The 17,904-nt window shown below is 49.4% G+C and overlaps 1 protein-coding gene across 2 annotated transcripts in view; it reads right to left on the bottom strand.

The window, feature by feature from the left end:
* Nucleotides 1–17,904, bottom strand: part of ARHGAP32 (Rho GTPase activating protein 32) — a 239,445-nt gene that overhangs the window by 15,960 nt on the left and 205,581 nt on the right. For both annotated transcript variants that reach the window (XM_066564578.1, XM_066564577.1), the window contains 3 exons: nucleotides 5,692–5,794; nucleotides 2,894–3,038; nucleotides 2,183–2,265 (listed from right to left, as the gene is read on the bottom strand). In XM_066564578.1, coding sequence (XP_066420675.1) covers nucleotides 2,183–2,265; nucleotides 2,894–3,038; nucleotides 5,692–5,794 — 331 coding nt within the window. The remainder of the gene's footprint in view (nucleotides 1–2,182; nucleotides 2,266–2,893; nucleotides 3,039–5,691; nucleotides 5,795–17,904) is intronic.

Below are 17,904 nucleotides of genomic sequence, written 5' to 3'. Positions count from 1 at the left end.
CTGGAAAACAGGAGAGAGGCAAATGTTCAGCACCACTGAGCAAAGCCAGGCCGTGATCCACAGCACAAACCCAGCTCATTATTTCCTTGTGATTTGACAGCCCCCAGAAAGGAATGCTGAACTCATTCCCCTCAGCCCCACCGTGGAGCTGGCTTTGGCAATACTGACACAGCCTGGGCTGAGGGAAGTCTCTCCTGACTGGTCCAGGCTCAAGGAAAGGACAGTTCCAGGAAAAACCCTTTGCAGGTGTGTGACAGCTGTGAGGGGCTGCTCAGGGATGTGTGGGGAAGGATGTGGAATGCTAATCCTGGGATGGGGGAGTATTGATTTAGACACCCCAGAACAATGAAAATACTGGCTGTAGGTTTCTCAGGGGTTGGTAAGGCAGATAGAAGGTTAAACTTCAGAGGCTTCTGTTCATACTAAAAAATGGTGGGATTTGTATATTAAGTTTGATATATACTAGGGAGGAGGGAGCAGGAGGTGGCAGTGAAAATGCTGCTGAACCCTCCTGGTGCCCCTGGCTTGTGTCTGTCTCACAGCCTATTCTTTTTTTGAGGGAAGGGAGATGGAACAGAGAGGGTGTTTTGGGGCTCAAAATTCCACAAATAGACAAGATTGGAAGTAAAGAAAATGGCTCTGTCTGGAAACCAAACAGACACCTCCTGCCTGCAACTTCTCATCACTGAGCAGCAGAAAAATGAAGTGTTTTTGCCTTTTTCCAAGCAAACCCCAGGAAAGGAGAGCAGCACCCTGTGACCTACAGCATTCCACATCCTGCTGTTGGCTGTGCCCCCTCTCTGAGACTCACATGCTGCTGGTACCAGAACCCAGTTTAACCAGCCCCATAAACTAAAAATCATTTCAGGGGAAAAGGTGAATGAAAAGGAAAAGAAAGAGATCAGTTTGTTTTTTAAAGGGCCACACCCCCTCAATTAACATCAATATTGAAATTAGTTACTAGAAGCAGCAGCTGTTGCACCAACTAGCCAACCTTATTTGAAGAGCAAGTAACACAGTTGTAGTTTATAACACATCAGTTAAATCCCAGTTAACTTTTATAATTAGTTATTTATACCACTCATTGCAGTATTGCAATTGTCCAGCTAATCACCACACATCACAGTAACTGAAACTTAAAACATTTATTGGCAGAAATGACTAGAAATAGTTATCAGTAGCCGTCCTCATGTGTTACACCTGACCCTTCAGACCAGAATTCTGACTTCACCTGTAGATTAACATACATTAACATACGATACAAAAATCAATTGATGATGTAATGAAATATTCTAATTAGGCATCAATAGCCAAATACTGCCTGCATTCACCCCAAATGGTCACTTACCTAAACCACTGGGACACATCAGGGGAGCTGGCCCAGCCAATTAAAATAGTTGCCTATCTGTAAATAACTTCCACCATATGTTGTCATTAGCTATTTCTACCAATTACAATTCACAATTAGTGAATGCTGCAAACCATGCATCACTAGTTATTACTATTAAAGTCTCATTAACATACAGTATTCTATATAGCTGTTAAAGCCAATCATCAATACCAATTTGTCTGACACCTTTTCACCATACCCTGCCATAATTTTTAATACTAAAGACTGTTAAAATGTTGTTCTAAGTCAAGACTCATTACCATATAGCACAATTTCTTATTACTACTAATTAGCTTGAATATAGTATTTTAATTGGTGATTTTTAAACACCATATTATGCTACTCTAATACATTACACTAATATAATTAATTACATCAGTTATTCTGAGAGCATTGTTGTTATTTGCTAATTACTATTAATGCAGGGAGGGGCAAACTGGAGACAAAATACAGTTGACCAAGTTTGGCTGAAGGCCTGAGCAATTTTTTGGCTATATTTCACTTTTTTTTAAAGTGCTCTTAGCACTGGTATTGTACCCCCCTACAACAAAACTGTTTCCTTACTTGACATAACAAGCTCCTATTTCCCTCCTAAGATGGACTTTCTAAGGACCTGAAGTAAGACCATGTTTAGTGGACAGTGTTTAGTAAGGAGCTAATTAAAATATAAACCAACTTTTGACAGCCATAACCATTTCAATATGCAGAGGCACAGTGTGGCTGTCTTGAGAGGGAAACTGGAATTACAGAATTCCTCTCACAAAATGCCCACGCCCCAAAGGCTGCACTCACCTGTAGTGGGGAGGAGGGAGCTGCTGGATCACATCGTGGATCTTAACCAGCCTTTCCTCATCTGTAGCAGCAGAAACAGCATCCTGGAATGAGGCAGGAAAGGATTTAGCTGCAAATAAATCCCCAGCCTTGGCAGCCAGGTGGGTTTTGTTGCTCTTCTCCCCCTTAGGTAGGGGGATTCTGTCTTGGGGACAGAGCAGCATATGGATCATGTAAGGAAGGGCAAGTAAGTCATGACCTGGAGCATGTTAATGGCACAGAGAATTTCTGCAGAAGACATTCAGCTCAGAGCAGCATTTGCTTCCAATCCCATTCCTGGGAAATGGCAAACGAGAGGGGAATTCCTGCAAAGCATGGGAGTTGTGCCAGGGACCATCTGCTGTGGCCCCTCAAGTGGAACCAACACAGTGTGGCAGAGGGGACAAAGGCACCTCTGAGTGACTTAAAGCGGACACAGAAAAGGTCCCTCAGACCCCAGGGCACTGCCAGCCCCTCCTGGAATGGCAGGGTGGAATCAGGAGTGTGGGCAGCACAGTGTCAGGCTGGCAATTCTGGTGACACACCCTTCTGATGGCTCTAAAAACCCCAACTGAGGCAGAGCAGACAGAGAGGGAAGTGTGTGGAAGGCAGGTCCAGCTTCCAGGATTTCTCTGCTCTACCAGCTGAAGGCCCACTGAAGGGGGAAGTGCCCCACATTTGCCTGACACTCACAGAGAACTTCTCGTAGAGCTGGTAGGTGAGCAGGGGGTTGGGGAGCTCTCGGAAGTACAGCTTGCACAGGGAGCCCACACAGTGGATGTCCTGGATGTAAACGTCCTTGGTCAGGTCAGGAATCTGCTCAGAGTCAAACTCGTGGCTGGCAAATGAGAACGGAGAAATGGGTAAAGGGTTCTGAGGAGGAGGAATGAAATCAAACCCAGCACAAATTACAGCAAGGCTTTCCTGATTTACAGGAAAAAATAAACACTTAGTCACCAAAACCACATGACCCACGACTGTGGGGCAGCCAGCAGGGATATTTTTCAAAAAAGAGACTTTTCCTTTTTCTAATAAAGCATTTTCAGTTAATTTTACAACCAACTGGCTGCAATCCCTTTTGCTGCATCAGGGCTTTTCGCAAAGTCTCCAGAGAACATCTTCCAAGACCACAAGTTTAACTCCCAAGGGCTGTGACTGGGATTGCCCATAGGAACGATGAGAGCTGCTGTCCCTCTGCATTTCAAAGGCCTGGAAATGGCAGTGATAAAGGCCTGCCAGCAGCACTTCCATCAGCAGCACATGGAAACCAGTGAGTGCAGGAATTCCTGGGGGATGAGCTGGTGAGCTGAGCCTGCCTCTGCTACAGGGAGAAGACAGCCAGGAACCACATGAAGAAAACCCCAGAGCACTCCCTTGGTTTTCAGAGAGAGAAAAAAAACCCAATCACCAATGTTTATGAAATAAAAGCTGAGCTCAGAAGGCTGAGGGCTGGCTTGCTGCTGGCATATATGCTGGGAAGTGCTGTTTCCAATTAGCAGGACACTCCAGGGCGATGAGAGCTGTGAGCCAGGCTCTGGGAGCTGGAGAACCTTGGGGTCCCTGCCAGAGTCTTTAGGCTGCTCACAGCCATGGGGACTCATCCTGCCAGCACTGCAACCACAGTGAGTGGGCTGGGTGAAGTGGCCCATCCCTGTCCCTGTCCTGTCCCCTACCCAAAGCTGGCAGGTTGTGCCCAGAGGGTCACACAACCCCTGAGCTCACCCTGCCTGAAGAGCAGAACATGCCCAGGGCTCCAGGTGTGTTTGTAGCTGAGCCCTCCTGGAATCAGGATGGACTCCTTCCATCCCTGGACACGGACACTGCTCATGGGAAGCCTTTCACTCCCACCAGAAAAGGGGCAGGAGTGGTCCCCACCTTCTGAGGGTGAACAGCCTCCCTTCCTCACCCTGAAGACAGCAGAGGAGGAAAGGAAGAATTCAATTTTCCACATGCCCAGTGTCCAGCACACACCATTTCCACAGGCACCTTCTGACTCATCCCTTGCTCACATCTAGGACAGAAACTCAGCTCCTGCGTTTGGCTCTACAGAAAGCCCAGGAAGGCACCAGCCCATCCCACACAGACACACTCAGCCCTGGCTCAAACTCCCTGCCCTACTCCAGTGGTTTTTCCTAGGAGTAAAGCTCACACTCTGTCAAATGTTCCCTTGCAGAAGTGAATATGGAGGGAAGAGAGGAATGCCCCACCACATTCAATCCTCCTCCTGCCTGCACTGGCTGGTTCCAGAGCTACAAGTTATTCCTTCTGACCCAAAGGAAGATTTTGTTAGGTGAAGAACAACTCCACAGCTTCGCAAAAGAGCCAGGATACCAGGATACAGGGATCAACACCCCAAATCAACGGTGGCTGTTTGCCCACCTGCCAAATAAAGGCAGCTACTGCCCTACTGAAGAGCCAACATCTGTCCCATGGGGAATAAATTCTCTAACCTTCTCTCCAACCAAAAAGCCTTTTAAATCCAGGAGATCCAGATCTTCTATGGGAAATCTAAGCACAGTGATTCATTTATAAGGATACTGCAGCCCCAGCTTTGGAATGAGCCTAATGCCCTGTTTATACAGCTGGGAACTGCAGCAAGATGTGTCTTATGTTCATCAAACACTCAAAATCTGTAGGGATTTACATGAACAGGACAGTGTCAATAAGTTATGCCATGTACTCCCTTCCTTTTGTTTTTGGAACATCTCAGAAACCTGGAAAACAGGCTGTCACTTCATTCTCTGCACTACAACAGGGAACGATGCCATTACAATTTTAGAAAACCATTTTTAAAGCACCTTGATACACAATGAAGGAGAAAGTGGTCTTGGTAACACAAAAGGAAAAAAATGGACTAGGGCAGAGATTATATGGATGGTCCAGCACAAGGCAAAATAGGGAATAAAGGAACAGGATTAATCTGAACCAGAACAAACCCATCCATCCAAGGGTTTGAACAGTCACTGTACCAGCTCAAAACCTGCCCACTGAACTGGGGGATAGCTGGTACAAAAAAGATACTCTGCCCATGGCAAATAGCCCTGTGCTGCCTTGGCCAGGCCGTGGGCCCAGGAGCAGTGCTGCTGAGTCCCATCCGCTCAGCACATCAATGCTCCACAGCACAACATTCTACACCAAACGACAGGAGGACAACAGGCTCATGAAAGAAGAAAGGAAGTTTGCTGTGGTGGGAACAGCTCCTAACCAGAACACTCCTGGCCCTTCCCTGTGCAGCACAGCAATGCCCCCCACCAGACTCAGGCACGCAACCTTTGCACATTCCCAATTAACTGCTGGTAAGCCAGGAGCCCAAGGCAGCAGGGAGAAACACTGGCTGCTCCAAAGGGCTCCTGGAGAGAGAAAGAACAGAAATGGAAGATGGCAGCACAGTGACACCAGGATCCTGATACTTTATCCTGAAGGGAAGCTTCCTGCAGGATGAATCTGCAGAGGAAGCCAGGCTGTGCCCTGCCCCCCAGGCAGGCCCTTACCGGAGTTTCTGGATGTTGGAGGCGATCCCGGAGAGCCGGTAGATCCCATCCACGATGCCGTGCTTCTCGATGAACTCCGTGCAGCTCTTGAGGACCTGGGGCACTGAACAGCAACAGCCACGGTTAGTACAGACCTGTGCTCTTCGCAGCTGCCATTAACTGCTCCCACCCGGGCCCTGGCTTCAGCTCCTCCTTAGGGAAGAAAGCCTGTAGGAAATTTAACTTCAGGAGTCGATGTGGAAACTGGTCAGAGGTGTTCCTGCTTCAACAAGGGAATGCCAGAATATCAATCAGGTCATAAAAAGCCAGTTCTGGTCAGAGACAGTGAAGGTTCCATGGCAACTCCCATGGGAACTGTGGTGTGAAATCCCATTCCAGAAGAGTTGGAATAAATACTATCTTTCAAATCTATACAGAATTAACCTATCCTGCTTGGTTTAAGGAAATATATACATCAGGGAGATGCTACTTTTGGTGGCACAGAGAGGAGAGCTTTTACAACTGATAATTTCATCTTAAATGTCTGCCAGAGCGTGGCTGGATATGGAGAGCTTCACAGCAGCCCACACTCACAGAAAGTGCAGACAGAGCAGGGCATGACAGAATGGAAAAATCAGCCCAGGGGACATAATTAGGTGTCAAGTTAATACTGCAGCCGCTTCACCACCCCATTCCTTCCAGCTGGCTTCCCAGGCTCATGCACATCCAGTGCTGGAGCTGTGTGTCCATCCATGAGGAGCAGCAAATCACTGGATTTACAAAAGACACTAAAACTGCCCTGAACACAGAGAGAAAACCAGAATCGAGCTCCTGTGAGCATCAGCAAACCTTCATGGAAAGAGCTGGGATCCCCCTGCCAGCCAGCTTTTTGCAGCAGCTCCTCTGCTGATCTCAGTGTGTTCTTTAGATGCCAGGTCTGATCAGTGTGCCACGTGACACCGATGCTGAGCAGGTCATGTGGCAAATCCCCTTACACCACAGCAAATGCCATCTGCCAGGCAGTGTGCTCCCAAGTGCTGCTGCACTTGGATGCTCCCCCCAGCCTCCACAAGGCTGCTTCCCCAGCCTGCAGTAATCCCTCACAGCTGGAGGAAAGGCTCATTTCAGATGGCTCCCTGGAAATCAGCAGAGATATCCAGGATAAGGGCATGTCTGCTGCACACTGGAGCACAGGACACAGTGAAAGCTGTAAATCCTGCAGCACATCAGCCACAGGCTCAGCAGGAGCAGATTAGACCCTGCACCTGGGATGCTCCAAGGCACCTAGAGACAGAACTGAGCCAGCCAGGCTCCAGTGTTACATTACCAGGGATGAGCAGGGCAGACTTTGAGGGAAGCAGAGCCCTTGTAAATTAAGCCAAGAGCCCTGGGAATCAAGTGCTGCTTTTTGGGGAACAAAAACCAGTGGAAGTGAAGCCTTGGGCTACCTCAGCATCAGGGAGCTCCAAAGAAGACCACAGCTGATGGAACCAACAGACACACCCTGAACCTGGGAAAGCTGGGAAAGGCAAGAGGTTCCCAGTGAACACACACCCAGAGCATGCTGGGGACATGTCCATCAATCACCCACAAGGACAGATCCGAGCAGAGCAGGTGGAACACGAGGCCTGAAATTCTCATAGTGTCTCAAAACACTTCTGGAGGACAACACTTCAGCCTTTATTCAAAAAGATTCAACACCTCTTGAAGGAGGAAGTTTTTAAGGCTGGAAAGGGACAGGGAAGGAGTCCTATCCTACTCAAGCAGTGGCCAGAAAGGGCTGAAGTGTGCATTGTAAGGCACAGGGAGATGAGTGGGGCCCAGGTGTGACCTGTGCAGGGCAGCAGAGGTGGCACAGCTCCATCCTGTGCAGCAAAGGACAAGGACCCCAGACTGCCAGACAGACCTGAAGCAAGACCCCGTGGGATGTCCCTGCATGTCTATCCCCTTACAATGGGCCAGAGGTCACAGATCTCACCAGTGACCTGCACAGGGCTCAGCCCCCATCAGTAGCATTTCCTGCATGCAAGAGTCCCAGAGGATTGGGCAAAGGAGTTTTCCCAAGCTTGGAAGTGCTGTGACAAGATCTGCTAAAGCTGCAAATCCCAAAGACATTAATGATCCATACTGCAACCACAGGAGGGGTTCCCTGGAATGACAGAGCCTGCTAAATAAGTAAATCAAGATGCAAATAAATAAACAGGCAAATAAATCAAGAAGCAAACACACCAAGAGGCAGAGAAATAAACAGCACTTGCCTGCCTGCCCCATTCCCAGCAGGAAACCTGGAGTGACAGTGGAGCAGGGCAGGGGAGCCCAAGGGAAGGCAGGGCTGCAGCACCAATGCTCTGCCTCGAGGTCTCTTTTGCCATGGAAGAGCCTGGGCACAGTGGAGAGTAATTAACATAGCCTGAAAAGATCCCAGCGGGCTTGTTCCAAGCATCTCCTCAGCTGGTTACCAGGACGATCTGTTCTTGAAGCTAAATATACCATACCAGCACCACGGATATTTTGGGGGAATTCTGCAGGGTTGGAGAAGGGACTGAAATTCAAGTAGGGCTAAAATTGTACCTGAGGGGCCTTTGCTGGAATGGTGACTTCATTTTTCAGATTTCTGAACAAAGATGACACCTGGCCACTGGGTGTGTGTTTAACCTCCCTCTGCCCTTTGAAGCCCCAGCCCTTTAATACCCATTTTAGAGATGTACAGCCACACATGGAGGGAACAGTGACTGTTCCCTCAGAAGGAGAAGCCAGGATGACAGCACAAGCCAAGACTTAATTTTGCAAATGTCAAGTGTGCCCAGACCAACACCTACAGCAGCTTCTGACACCACACTGTGACTTTTTCAGGGACCATGTCCATCTGCTGCAGAAATCCCTCCTCTGCAGGTGGACTTCTCAGTTCAGGAACTGATTTTGGCTTTTAGATCCCAAACCACAACCCAGATTTGAACCAGACAGGTACCTCAGCCTCATCTCAGCAGGGAACCAAAGGAGATTTCCTCTCACAGGATGCACCAGCAGCAACACTAAAGTTCTATTATTGGCAGTTAATTACTGTGGTTTCCTGCAATTACAACAGCCAGACTCCATAGCACTCCTGGTTTGCTTTAAGAGCCATAAAGGCCCACCTGGGTCAGCACCTGGCTCCCAGCAATGCCCAGGAGCTTTGGGAAAGGCAGGAGGAGGGAGCAAGTGACACTCAGTGCATTCCTGCAGCCCCATCCAGGGAACTGGCTCAGGGAACCTCTGAGCCCAGCACTGGTGCCTGGCTTATCTAGCCAAGCACACAGCCCTTCCCAGTGCCACATTGCCAGGCAAGTAACAAAAATCACTGATCCTCAGTGGGATTTTAGTCCTTTTCTGAGCCGTGGGGACTTCAGCCAGCAGCTCCAGAAAACCTCCCAGCAGTGCAGTCACTGCCTCAGCTGCAGGCAGCTAAAATGCAGGGCCAGCTGCTGCCTGGGAACACCCAGCTCTGTGTGGACACTGCACACGCCTCCCTCTGAAACAATCACCCCTCCCTCCTTCCCCCCAACATCTCCAACATCAGGTGCTCCCAGGAGACAAAATGCAAAGGGCTGGAAATGTGGATGCCTCACCAAAGGGGACCCCAGCACATTTCATCACCACAGCAGCCAAAGGAATTAATTCAAGTCCTTCCAGAGCATCTCTCAGCTGGTTTGAAAGGTTTATTGCATCTCTGAGGGCTTGTTAACTGCTTAATTCTCTGCTATTAAGAGGAAGCAGAAGTTCTATGGTTTTAATTCTGAAAAACATTTTGATTCATCCTCACATGAGGCATATTTCCTTTCCTATCATCTTGATGGGTGGGGTTTTCTTTTTCAATATTTTGTAATGTTCCCTCCCTGGGCTTTGAGAGCTTGTTTGTGTTGTGTTTTATTTAATTTTATTTTCTTAGCACGTTACTGGAACCAGAAGTGTTTGTTCAGCCCAGGGCATGAGGCCTCCCACCAAGCCCCCCTCTGGCACTGGCATTTTCCCAAAATACAGCAGTGGGGTGCAGGTCCCACAGGCCAGGCCTTGGGGCTGGACAGTGGCCCAGAGCACCTGGGCTGCTGCTCCTCACTGAATTCCACACATAGCAAACCCACAAGGGAGCTCAGCCTCCAGGAGCATGGAAAACAGACTGCCCCCAGCTCTGCCTCAGCAAAGGTGGCAACCAGCATGCAGTGCCAGCAGACTGGGGACACACGCTGAAAATCCAGACCTGAGTAACAGAAGGTTAAAGGCTGTTTTGAGCCACCAGCATAGAAAGTGGAACAATCAGCATGCAGATAAAATGCAGGTGGAGAAGCTCAGCCCTGGCTGTCCAGGCTGCCTTTGGGAACATCTGGGAAGGACAGGCAGGGGAAAAGCCAGCAGAGGACACACACCCAGCACAGCACAAATGGTGCCACTGCAGCAGGATGAGCCCCTACTTGGAATTCTGTGCCTGGCCAACACTGACAACTTCCAAATATCTGGAATTAGCCACAGAAATCCCAACTCCCTTGACATTAATGAGGGATTATGTAAAAACCGAACAGGGAATATCCCCTCTTCAAGAAATACAGTTGCTTTTACTCCAATAGTTTCCTATTTTAACTCAATTTTAGAACCATTAAGGTTGGAAAAGACCTCTACGATCATCAAGGCCATTTTCCAAAAAACTGTCCAAATATTTCCTTTAAAAAAAAAGTAAAAACTCTGTAATATTTCAGCCTTGTGACTTTTAAACTTCTCATTTCTGAAGCTCTGCCCTCCGCCTTAGTTACACAAAGGTGTGAAGCAGCAGAGGAGAGAGATTAAGGACTTTTCTCTTTATTGTTGCACAAGGAGCTGTGTGTCATACAACACTGTACCTGCACATGCCATTCCACAGGCACAGCGACCCCACCAGCCCCTGCACATTCAGAAAAACATCCAACTTTAAAAGACTCTCTTCTCAGGACTCTTGTCTCACTTTTGTCTCATTCCTAAGTCTCTGTCCTCATGTTTGAACCACAAAGAGAAATACAAGACCAACCAAACAGACACTTTCCTTTCTTTCCAAGATGTTCAAGGCCATGTTGGATGGGGCTTGGAGCAACCTGGTCTAGTGGAAGGAGTCCTTGCCTGTGGCAGCAGGTGTGACTGGGTGGGATTTGAGGTCCCTTCCAACCCAAACCAGTCTGGGATTCCATGATTCTTCAACTCCCTGCCCCTCATTTCCAGGCTGTGAGCCACACTGACGTTATCCACACTGGTGATGAGTCGTGTAAAGTCCAAGCTGCCCCAGTGCCAGGCACACAGTTCTGAGCTGGAGTGGGACTTTTGCACTTGGCAGAGTGCAGCAACAGCAGAGCACAACCCCTGAGCTGGATCCCTGACCCAGGCAGGGCTCACAGAGGGAGCAGCATGGACTCTGCTTCCTCAGCTGGATTTCTTTTATGGCAGCTCAGCCAGGACTGTGGAAAGCAAAGTGCAAAGTTCAGGCCTGGGGAACAGAAATCCCCCTGGGCTGCAGCAGGCAGGGCAGGTCACTAGCCACGTCTGTCAGGTCCTGGCAGATGAGCAACATTCCCCTGGCTGTGCCAGGACAGCCTGGAATCTGAGGGCTGCAGGGGATCCTGCCTGCCCACCATCCATGATGGAGATGTTGTACAGCCAACCCCTATTGCAGGCTGCACCCACCCACTTCCCAGGGCTCGGGTTTAATTTGTTTTAATACAAAATATCACAGAATCATTAAGGCTGGAAAAGCCTCTAAGATCGAGTCCAACTGCTCTCCCAGCACTGCCATGGCTGAACCATGTCCCCAAGTGCCACAACCCCACAGCTTTTAAATCCCTGGGCAGCCGAAGCAGTTCCAATGCTTGACAGCTCCTTCAGTGAAGGAATTTTTCCTAATACCCAACAAGACACTACTAATACTCAGATTTGGCCAGTGTGCTGGAGCTCTTTTGTTTAGACCAACTACACTCCCTCCAATAAATTGAGAGGGAGGGAAAGTTCTCCCCATGCTCAGAGCAGCAGGATAAGAGCACAAGCAATTCCTGTACTGACTGTGACATTTTTCCTCATGTTTGTTCTCCCCACAGCTGTAGTGTTTCGAAATGCAAATTAATTTTCAACTCTCAGCTGTCCTCAGGGTCACTCAAGCACAAAGAATCCTCTCCTCGCAGCTGCAGGCAGGGCAAGGGAGAAGGGGAGAGACAAACTGGGTCTTTTTTAGCAGCAAAGGCTTGTATTCCCTGCCCAGCAACTCCAAGGATGTCCCCTCAAACTAGGGATCCTCCACAGGGATCCCATGTACCCCTTTGTAATGATGACCCCATACGCAATAATCTCAAGTTCCAGCAACTCGGAGGGCAGATGGCGAAGCAACAACAATGCCTGTTGTGGTTGGAAATTTGCCCAGAATAACTCAAAACTATTGGCCTTGAAAGTATCAACTTGTGTCCAGTTCGTTTGTGCAGCAGAGACACATCTGCAGCAAGGGGAGTTCTCTACTCATCTCCAATTTGGGTCAACCGTTCCCTTTTTTCCCCAGGCTGCTGGATCTGCCTTTGATGTCACACAGACACACTCACTGCCACATCCAGGGGGACTTCAGGCACCTGAAACACTCTTCACAAAACAGTTCCACATCAGAAATGTTCGCATTTGGGATGCAAACCCAACCCCAAGAACACAGTAAATACAGGGGGAACACACAGGTGAATTTTCTTAATTTCTACAGACATTCACAACAGGATGTCACGTGCCAAGCTGTGCTGGCACTTGGATAAATACTACTTGATATTTATATCCCACTCCTAATCTCCCAAGTACCTCCTGGGTATTAGGAATTTACCTTGTGGCACCTTGGGGGCAGACACAGGTTATTAGTTTGATTGTACAAGCCTGGAGATGGAATGGGAGATAACCAACGAGTTCCCCAAGGCCAAAAACTTGTGGCAGGGACAGGTCTGAGATCCCAGCTCAGGGCCAGAACTCGGAGTGCAGCTGTGACCATTGACTGCCCAAGTCCTTTGGAGATTGATTTTGAATTTAAAAAAATTACTCTAAATTAGGAAATACCAAAAGGAAACTGGTTTTGGCATGTTTGAGGCTGCCTGGTTTCAATATACTGCCAATTCAATTAAAAAAGGGACAGTCAGGACAGCAGGATGGAGGGAAAGGGATGGCTAAGATTACCTGGGATCCCAGAGGTTGTATAGCCACAGATGTCCCACACAATTCCTGCCCCAGAATGCAACTTTAAAACATTCTCCCCCTCATTTACACCGTGTGTGCACAGGACTGTGCACAACAGGGACTCAGGTGCAAGTGAAAATGCTGAGACAGGCCAGTGTTTCTCAGTGTGTGACAGAAACCTGTTTATAGATACACAAATACTACTGAGGGAGGCACAGCAGGAGGATTTCCAGTGTCCCCAGTTAGGTGGCCTTGTCAGGAAACAAGATCCACCCCTGACTTGTGAACTGCAGCTCTCTATATAAACAACCAAGCGCAGGTATCCAGGAGAGCATTACAGAAATTACTGGATGAGTAAGGATGCATTGTTTTTCCTGCTCACTTGAGAAGTTACGATCCCTTTTTTAAAAAACACCTGGAATAGGGTAGGCAAGGTGAATCACCTTCAGATATCCCCACCTGCAAGCATAACTAACATAAAGGAGGCAGGGACTTGAAGGGATTTGCCAAAGTCACACAAGAAATGTCTCAGCAGAAAAGAGAATTGCAAACAAAAACTTCAGAACTCTGGCTTGTGTCCTAATCACAAACTGCTTAGGCATATAAATACTTAAAAATAGAGACAGAAGGAAAACTGGGATAGCAGGATGCCAGAGCTGAACCTACTTGGAGGTTTGAAACTTTTCAGTTCACATCTGAACTTGTCAGCTTGGATACTCTGAAAATACCTACTGAAAGCACAAAAATGCCCCAGGGGTTCATTCCCAGAGTGAGCACATCTAACACCCCCCCCAGCCTCATGCAGAGCCAACATTCCCTCCCGTGCTGGAATGGCTGTGGCCCATGTCACCGTTCTGAGGGAAATGTCACATGCACGTCACACAACACCAGCACTTCAATAAACCTTTGTACAGGAACAAGTTGTTACTGCCTGAACAAACCCATTGATGTGGCTGCAAGCATTCAAGGCATAACAATTCCAAACATACCTGGGAATCACAGACCAGGCTGCTGGGCTGTCACAGAACTCCAGGGAGCTGCAGGTAAAAACTGAGGGGCTATTTCACATGGAAGCTCTGCAAATATCCCAAAGCCTTTCTGAAAAGAAAACCTTGGAGCAAAGCCATCACGAGCAGGGATTGCACCTGGGGCATCAGAACACTGAATCCCAGACAGGTTTGGGTTGGAAGGGACCTTAAAGCTCCCTCAGTCCTATTCCTGCCATGGACAGGGACAGGGCAGTAACAGGGAATGGGAACTGGTTACATTCACTCTCCTGGAGTTAAAACAGCAAGAAAAACTGAAATTATTTAATCTGTCCTGAATTCCCAATCAAGGCTACCTTCAGGATGGCAAAGATTCCAAGCCAGCCTTTTATTGTAATCACAATTCTGAGCTGGTAAAAGGGGCTCCTCACATCAATACCAAGAGCCAAAGGGGTGACAGATTGCCAAACCTGTGCTTGAGCTAAGGGGAACCAGGCTTCCAGAGATCCCAGCCAAGAGGCTGCCAAGATCTCATTCCTTGTGTTTCTCTGTTCTGGTAACAGTTCCCTCTATACCCAACTTTGCCATAAATTATTGTCAGAGGCAAATACATTACCCAGCAGCAGGGCAGGGATGGCTCTAAGGGATGGATAGCTCCAGAGGACCCCAAACAAGCCATGATGTCAGCAGGAACCCCAAGGTGCTGCTATGGACCTTTCTGAAAAGCACCTGAACCAGCACAGGAGAATGAAACGATCCCTGGCAAACCCTTGCTGCCCCTGTGCAGTACATAAAGGGATGCAGATCCCCTATCTGCTATTTCCTGTTATTCTCTTCCATTTCATTTTTTATTTAATTCTACCCACCTGTCCAAATTAGTTCTGAATAAATGTGAAGGGCTGGAAGAACAGGAAGGACACAGAGCAAGATCAGGTGAGTTAGTGAACTTTGCCTCTGGTAGTCATTTACATCTTCAGCAGAAGTCAATGCCTCTTGCTGACCACACAGCACGGGCATTTTATAACAATTAAAAAATCATGCATAGATCCTTCATGGTAGGAAACTTTTGAACTAAAAATTCCATTTGTGAGTGCATCTTTTCCAGTGATGGAAGCTGATGATGTATAAATGTCAAATGCATAAAGAGGTGCAAAAAAAGCCTTGTGGCATTAGCCTACAAAATCATGTGTGGATACAGCTGGTTGCATGATGGATTATCTCTGGAGTTGGATCTGTGACACCACCTCACTGGGGGACCCCAGGGCTGGCTTGTGCTTCAGTCCAATTGCTAAGGGAGAAAGGATCATTTCCAACAAGTGACAGGAACACTTCAGGCTTGGAAGAAGAAATGGTGTCCCCATGCTCTTCAGTACAAGCAACCCCACCAAACGAGCCCAGCAGTATCTGAATAAAAAGTACATTGTAAAGTAACTCCTCATGTGCAGCAGCTCAGGAGTCCCTCACCCACAGAACGGCAAAGTGGCTTTTCCCTGGTGGGTGCTGACCCCTCCTGCTGGGTGCTGAGCCCGCCTGGCTGTGCTGACCCCTCCTGCTGGGTGCTGAGCCCCCCTGGCTGTGCTGACCCCTCCTGCTGGGTGCTGAGCCCCCCTGGCTGTGCTGACCCTTCCTGCTGGGTGCTGAGCCCCCCTGGCTGTGCTGACCCTTCCTGCTGGGTGCTGAGCCCCCCTGGCTGTGCTGACCCTTCCTGCTGGGTGCTGAGCCCCCCTGGCTGTGCTGACCCTTCCTGCTGGGTGCTGAGCCATCCCACCCCCCAGAGCAGCCCCAGCCCTGCCTGGGCTCCCCGAGGGCACTGTGGTTCCATCTGACCCCTTCAAGAACATGCTCAGCTCCCCGAGCCCTGCATTTCCTGCAGCCCAGCTCCACATTCCCCCCTCACTCCCGTGTCACACCCCCAGGAGCTGTGGGGAGCTCCCTGGCCAAACATTCCAAGGCAGGAACCAGGGCACGGTGCAGCTGCTGCAATGCAGCACTCCAGCAGCTCCCACACTCCACAAACATCCTCTGCCAGCACAATCCTGCTAATTGGGGTCGGGCTAAATTTAAGTTCTATTTAGTTTCCTTAAAGAGAGAAAAACTTGAGGGAAAAAAAAAGAATCTCTGCCTACAAAGGGAATAAGAACAAGGTCTCTTCAGGAGTCAGGAATTGGGGTGGATTTGCTGTATCTCACAGCTCCATAAAATTGTGACAGGACACAGAGAACGGCTTGAGCTGTGTCAGGGGAGGTTTGGGTCAGATCCTAGGAAAAGTTTTTCCCCCAGAGGGTGCTGGCACTGCCCAGGCTCCCCAGGGAATGGGCACAGCCCCAAGGCTGCCAGAGCTCCAGGAGCCTTTGGAAGCGCTGCCAGGGATGCCCAGGGTGGGATTGTTGGGGGGTCTGGGCAGGGGCTGGACCAGATGATCCTGTGGCTCCCTCCCAACTGGGAATGCCCCCTGAATTTGTAAAACAAACCAGCAAGGCAGGTGGCAACTGCACCAACTCAACTGGGAGCATTTCTGAGGGCAGTGGAGAAACAGCAACTCCCTGCTGAGCCTGGTCTGCTGCCAAGTGACACTTCCCAAGCCCAGCAGGAGCCAAGAGATGAGTAAGGCACTGGATGGGATGCAGACAGGACCCTTCAGGCAGGCTCCACAGGGTGTATGGAGCTGACTGGAGAAATATTGTGCAAACCAACATACTTGAAGGGAGCATTACTACAGGCTCTGCCAACAGAGAAGTCCAAAATCCCTCATATCAAAACTGGTTTTACTCCTGCAGGTCCCAGCCCATCATTCAGCGCTGATATGTGACAAGAGAGAAGAAAAGGACACCCTGCTGAGACTTTCACTGGAAGCAACTCACCTATGCATACCCAGCCCCATGCCCAGGAGCCTTGTGACTCCCAAATCCCTCTTCCCCAAGCAGCTTGGAGCACGGATAATTTTGAAAAATCATCCTGTGATCTGCCCATGACTCAGAACCTCACCAAAGAGACTGGACAGCAATGCTTCCTTCCCTCCTTTCCCTTCCCTCCAAAGGCCTTTGGGGAAGGACTGCTTGCACCCCATGGAGGTGGAACTCCTACCCTGGAAGGGCTCCAGCACTGTTTGGACAGCTCAGAGTGTCAGCACAAACCAAACTGGAACTGAAAAGCAAACACACCAAATCCAACCCCCAGGACACTGCCCAGCACTCAGCATAGTCCCCACCATGAATCACCAGAAACACAGCGGGGTTCAGGGTGCACTGCTCATCCCTCACACTTGTTAAATCCTCACCTCCCTCCTTGTAGCTGCTCAGTGTTCCTGCTCAGACCCACACAGGACACTCTGGGAAATGACCTGCTACACCCTCCCCAGGGCAGCAGCACCACCAGCCTGCTGCTGCACTCCTGCCCTGCCCAGACACCCTTCCCTGGGGAGAAACCTGGGCACAGACAGATCATATCCTGATCTTCAGAGCTGCAGGTTCTGTCCTGCAGCCTGGGAGGCACCTCCCAGCACAGAGTGCATGGCTTCACCTTGGCATAGGCCCATCCCAAAAACTCCATGCCACGATGGCACTCCTGGTTTGCTTTAAGAGCCATAAAGGCCCACCTGGGTCAGCACCTGGCTCCCAGCAATGCCCAGGAGCTTTGGGAAAGGCAGGAGGAGGGAGCAAGTGACACTCAGTGCATTCCTGCAGCCCCATCCAGGGAACTGGCTCAGGGAACCTCTGAGCCCAGCACTGGTGCCTGGCTTATCTAGCCAAGCACACAGCCCTTCCCAGTGCCACATTGCCAGGCAAGTAACAAAAATCACTGATCCTCAGTGGGATTTTAGTCCTTTTCTGAGCTGTGGGGTCTTCAGCCAGCAGCTCCAGAAAACCTCCCAGCAGTGCAGCCACTGCCTCAGCTGCAGGCAGCTAAAATGCAGGGCCAGCTGCTGCCTGGAACACCCAGCTCAGATAACCACAAAATGCTCTGCTAGGTCAGGACTTGGCGAGTGCAGCACGTGGAGCTTTGCAGGATGGCATCCCAGGGCTCCTGCTCCCTAACAGCAAACCAGGGCACATCCCTGCATCAC

Source organism: Molothrus aeneus, chromosome 22 (genome assembly GCF_037042795.1).
Source record: "Molothrus aeneus isolate 106 chromosome 22, BPBGC_Maene_1.0, whole genome shotgun sequence".
Classification (NCBI taxonomy): domain Eukaryota; kingdom Metazoa; phylum Chordata; class Aves; order Passeriformes; family Icteridae; genus Molothrus; species Molothrus aeneus.
The sequence above is the reverse complement of the archived record's forward strand: the minus strand, read 5'-3'. Positions and strand labels throughout refer to the sequence as shown.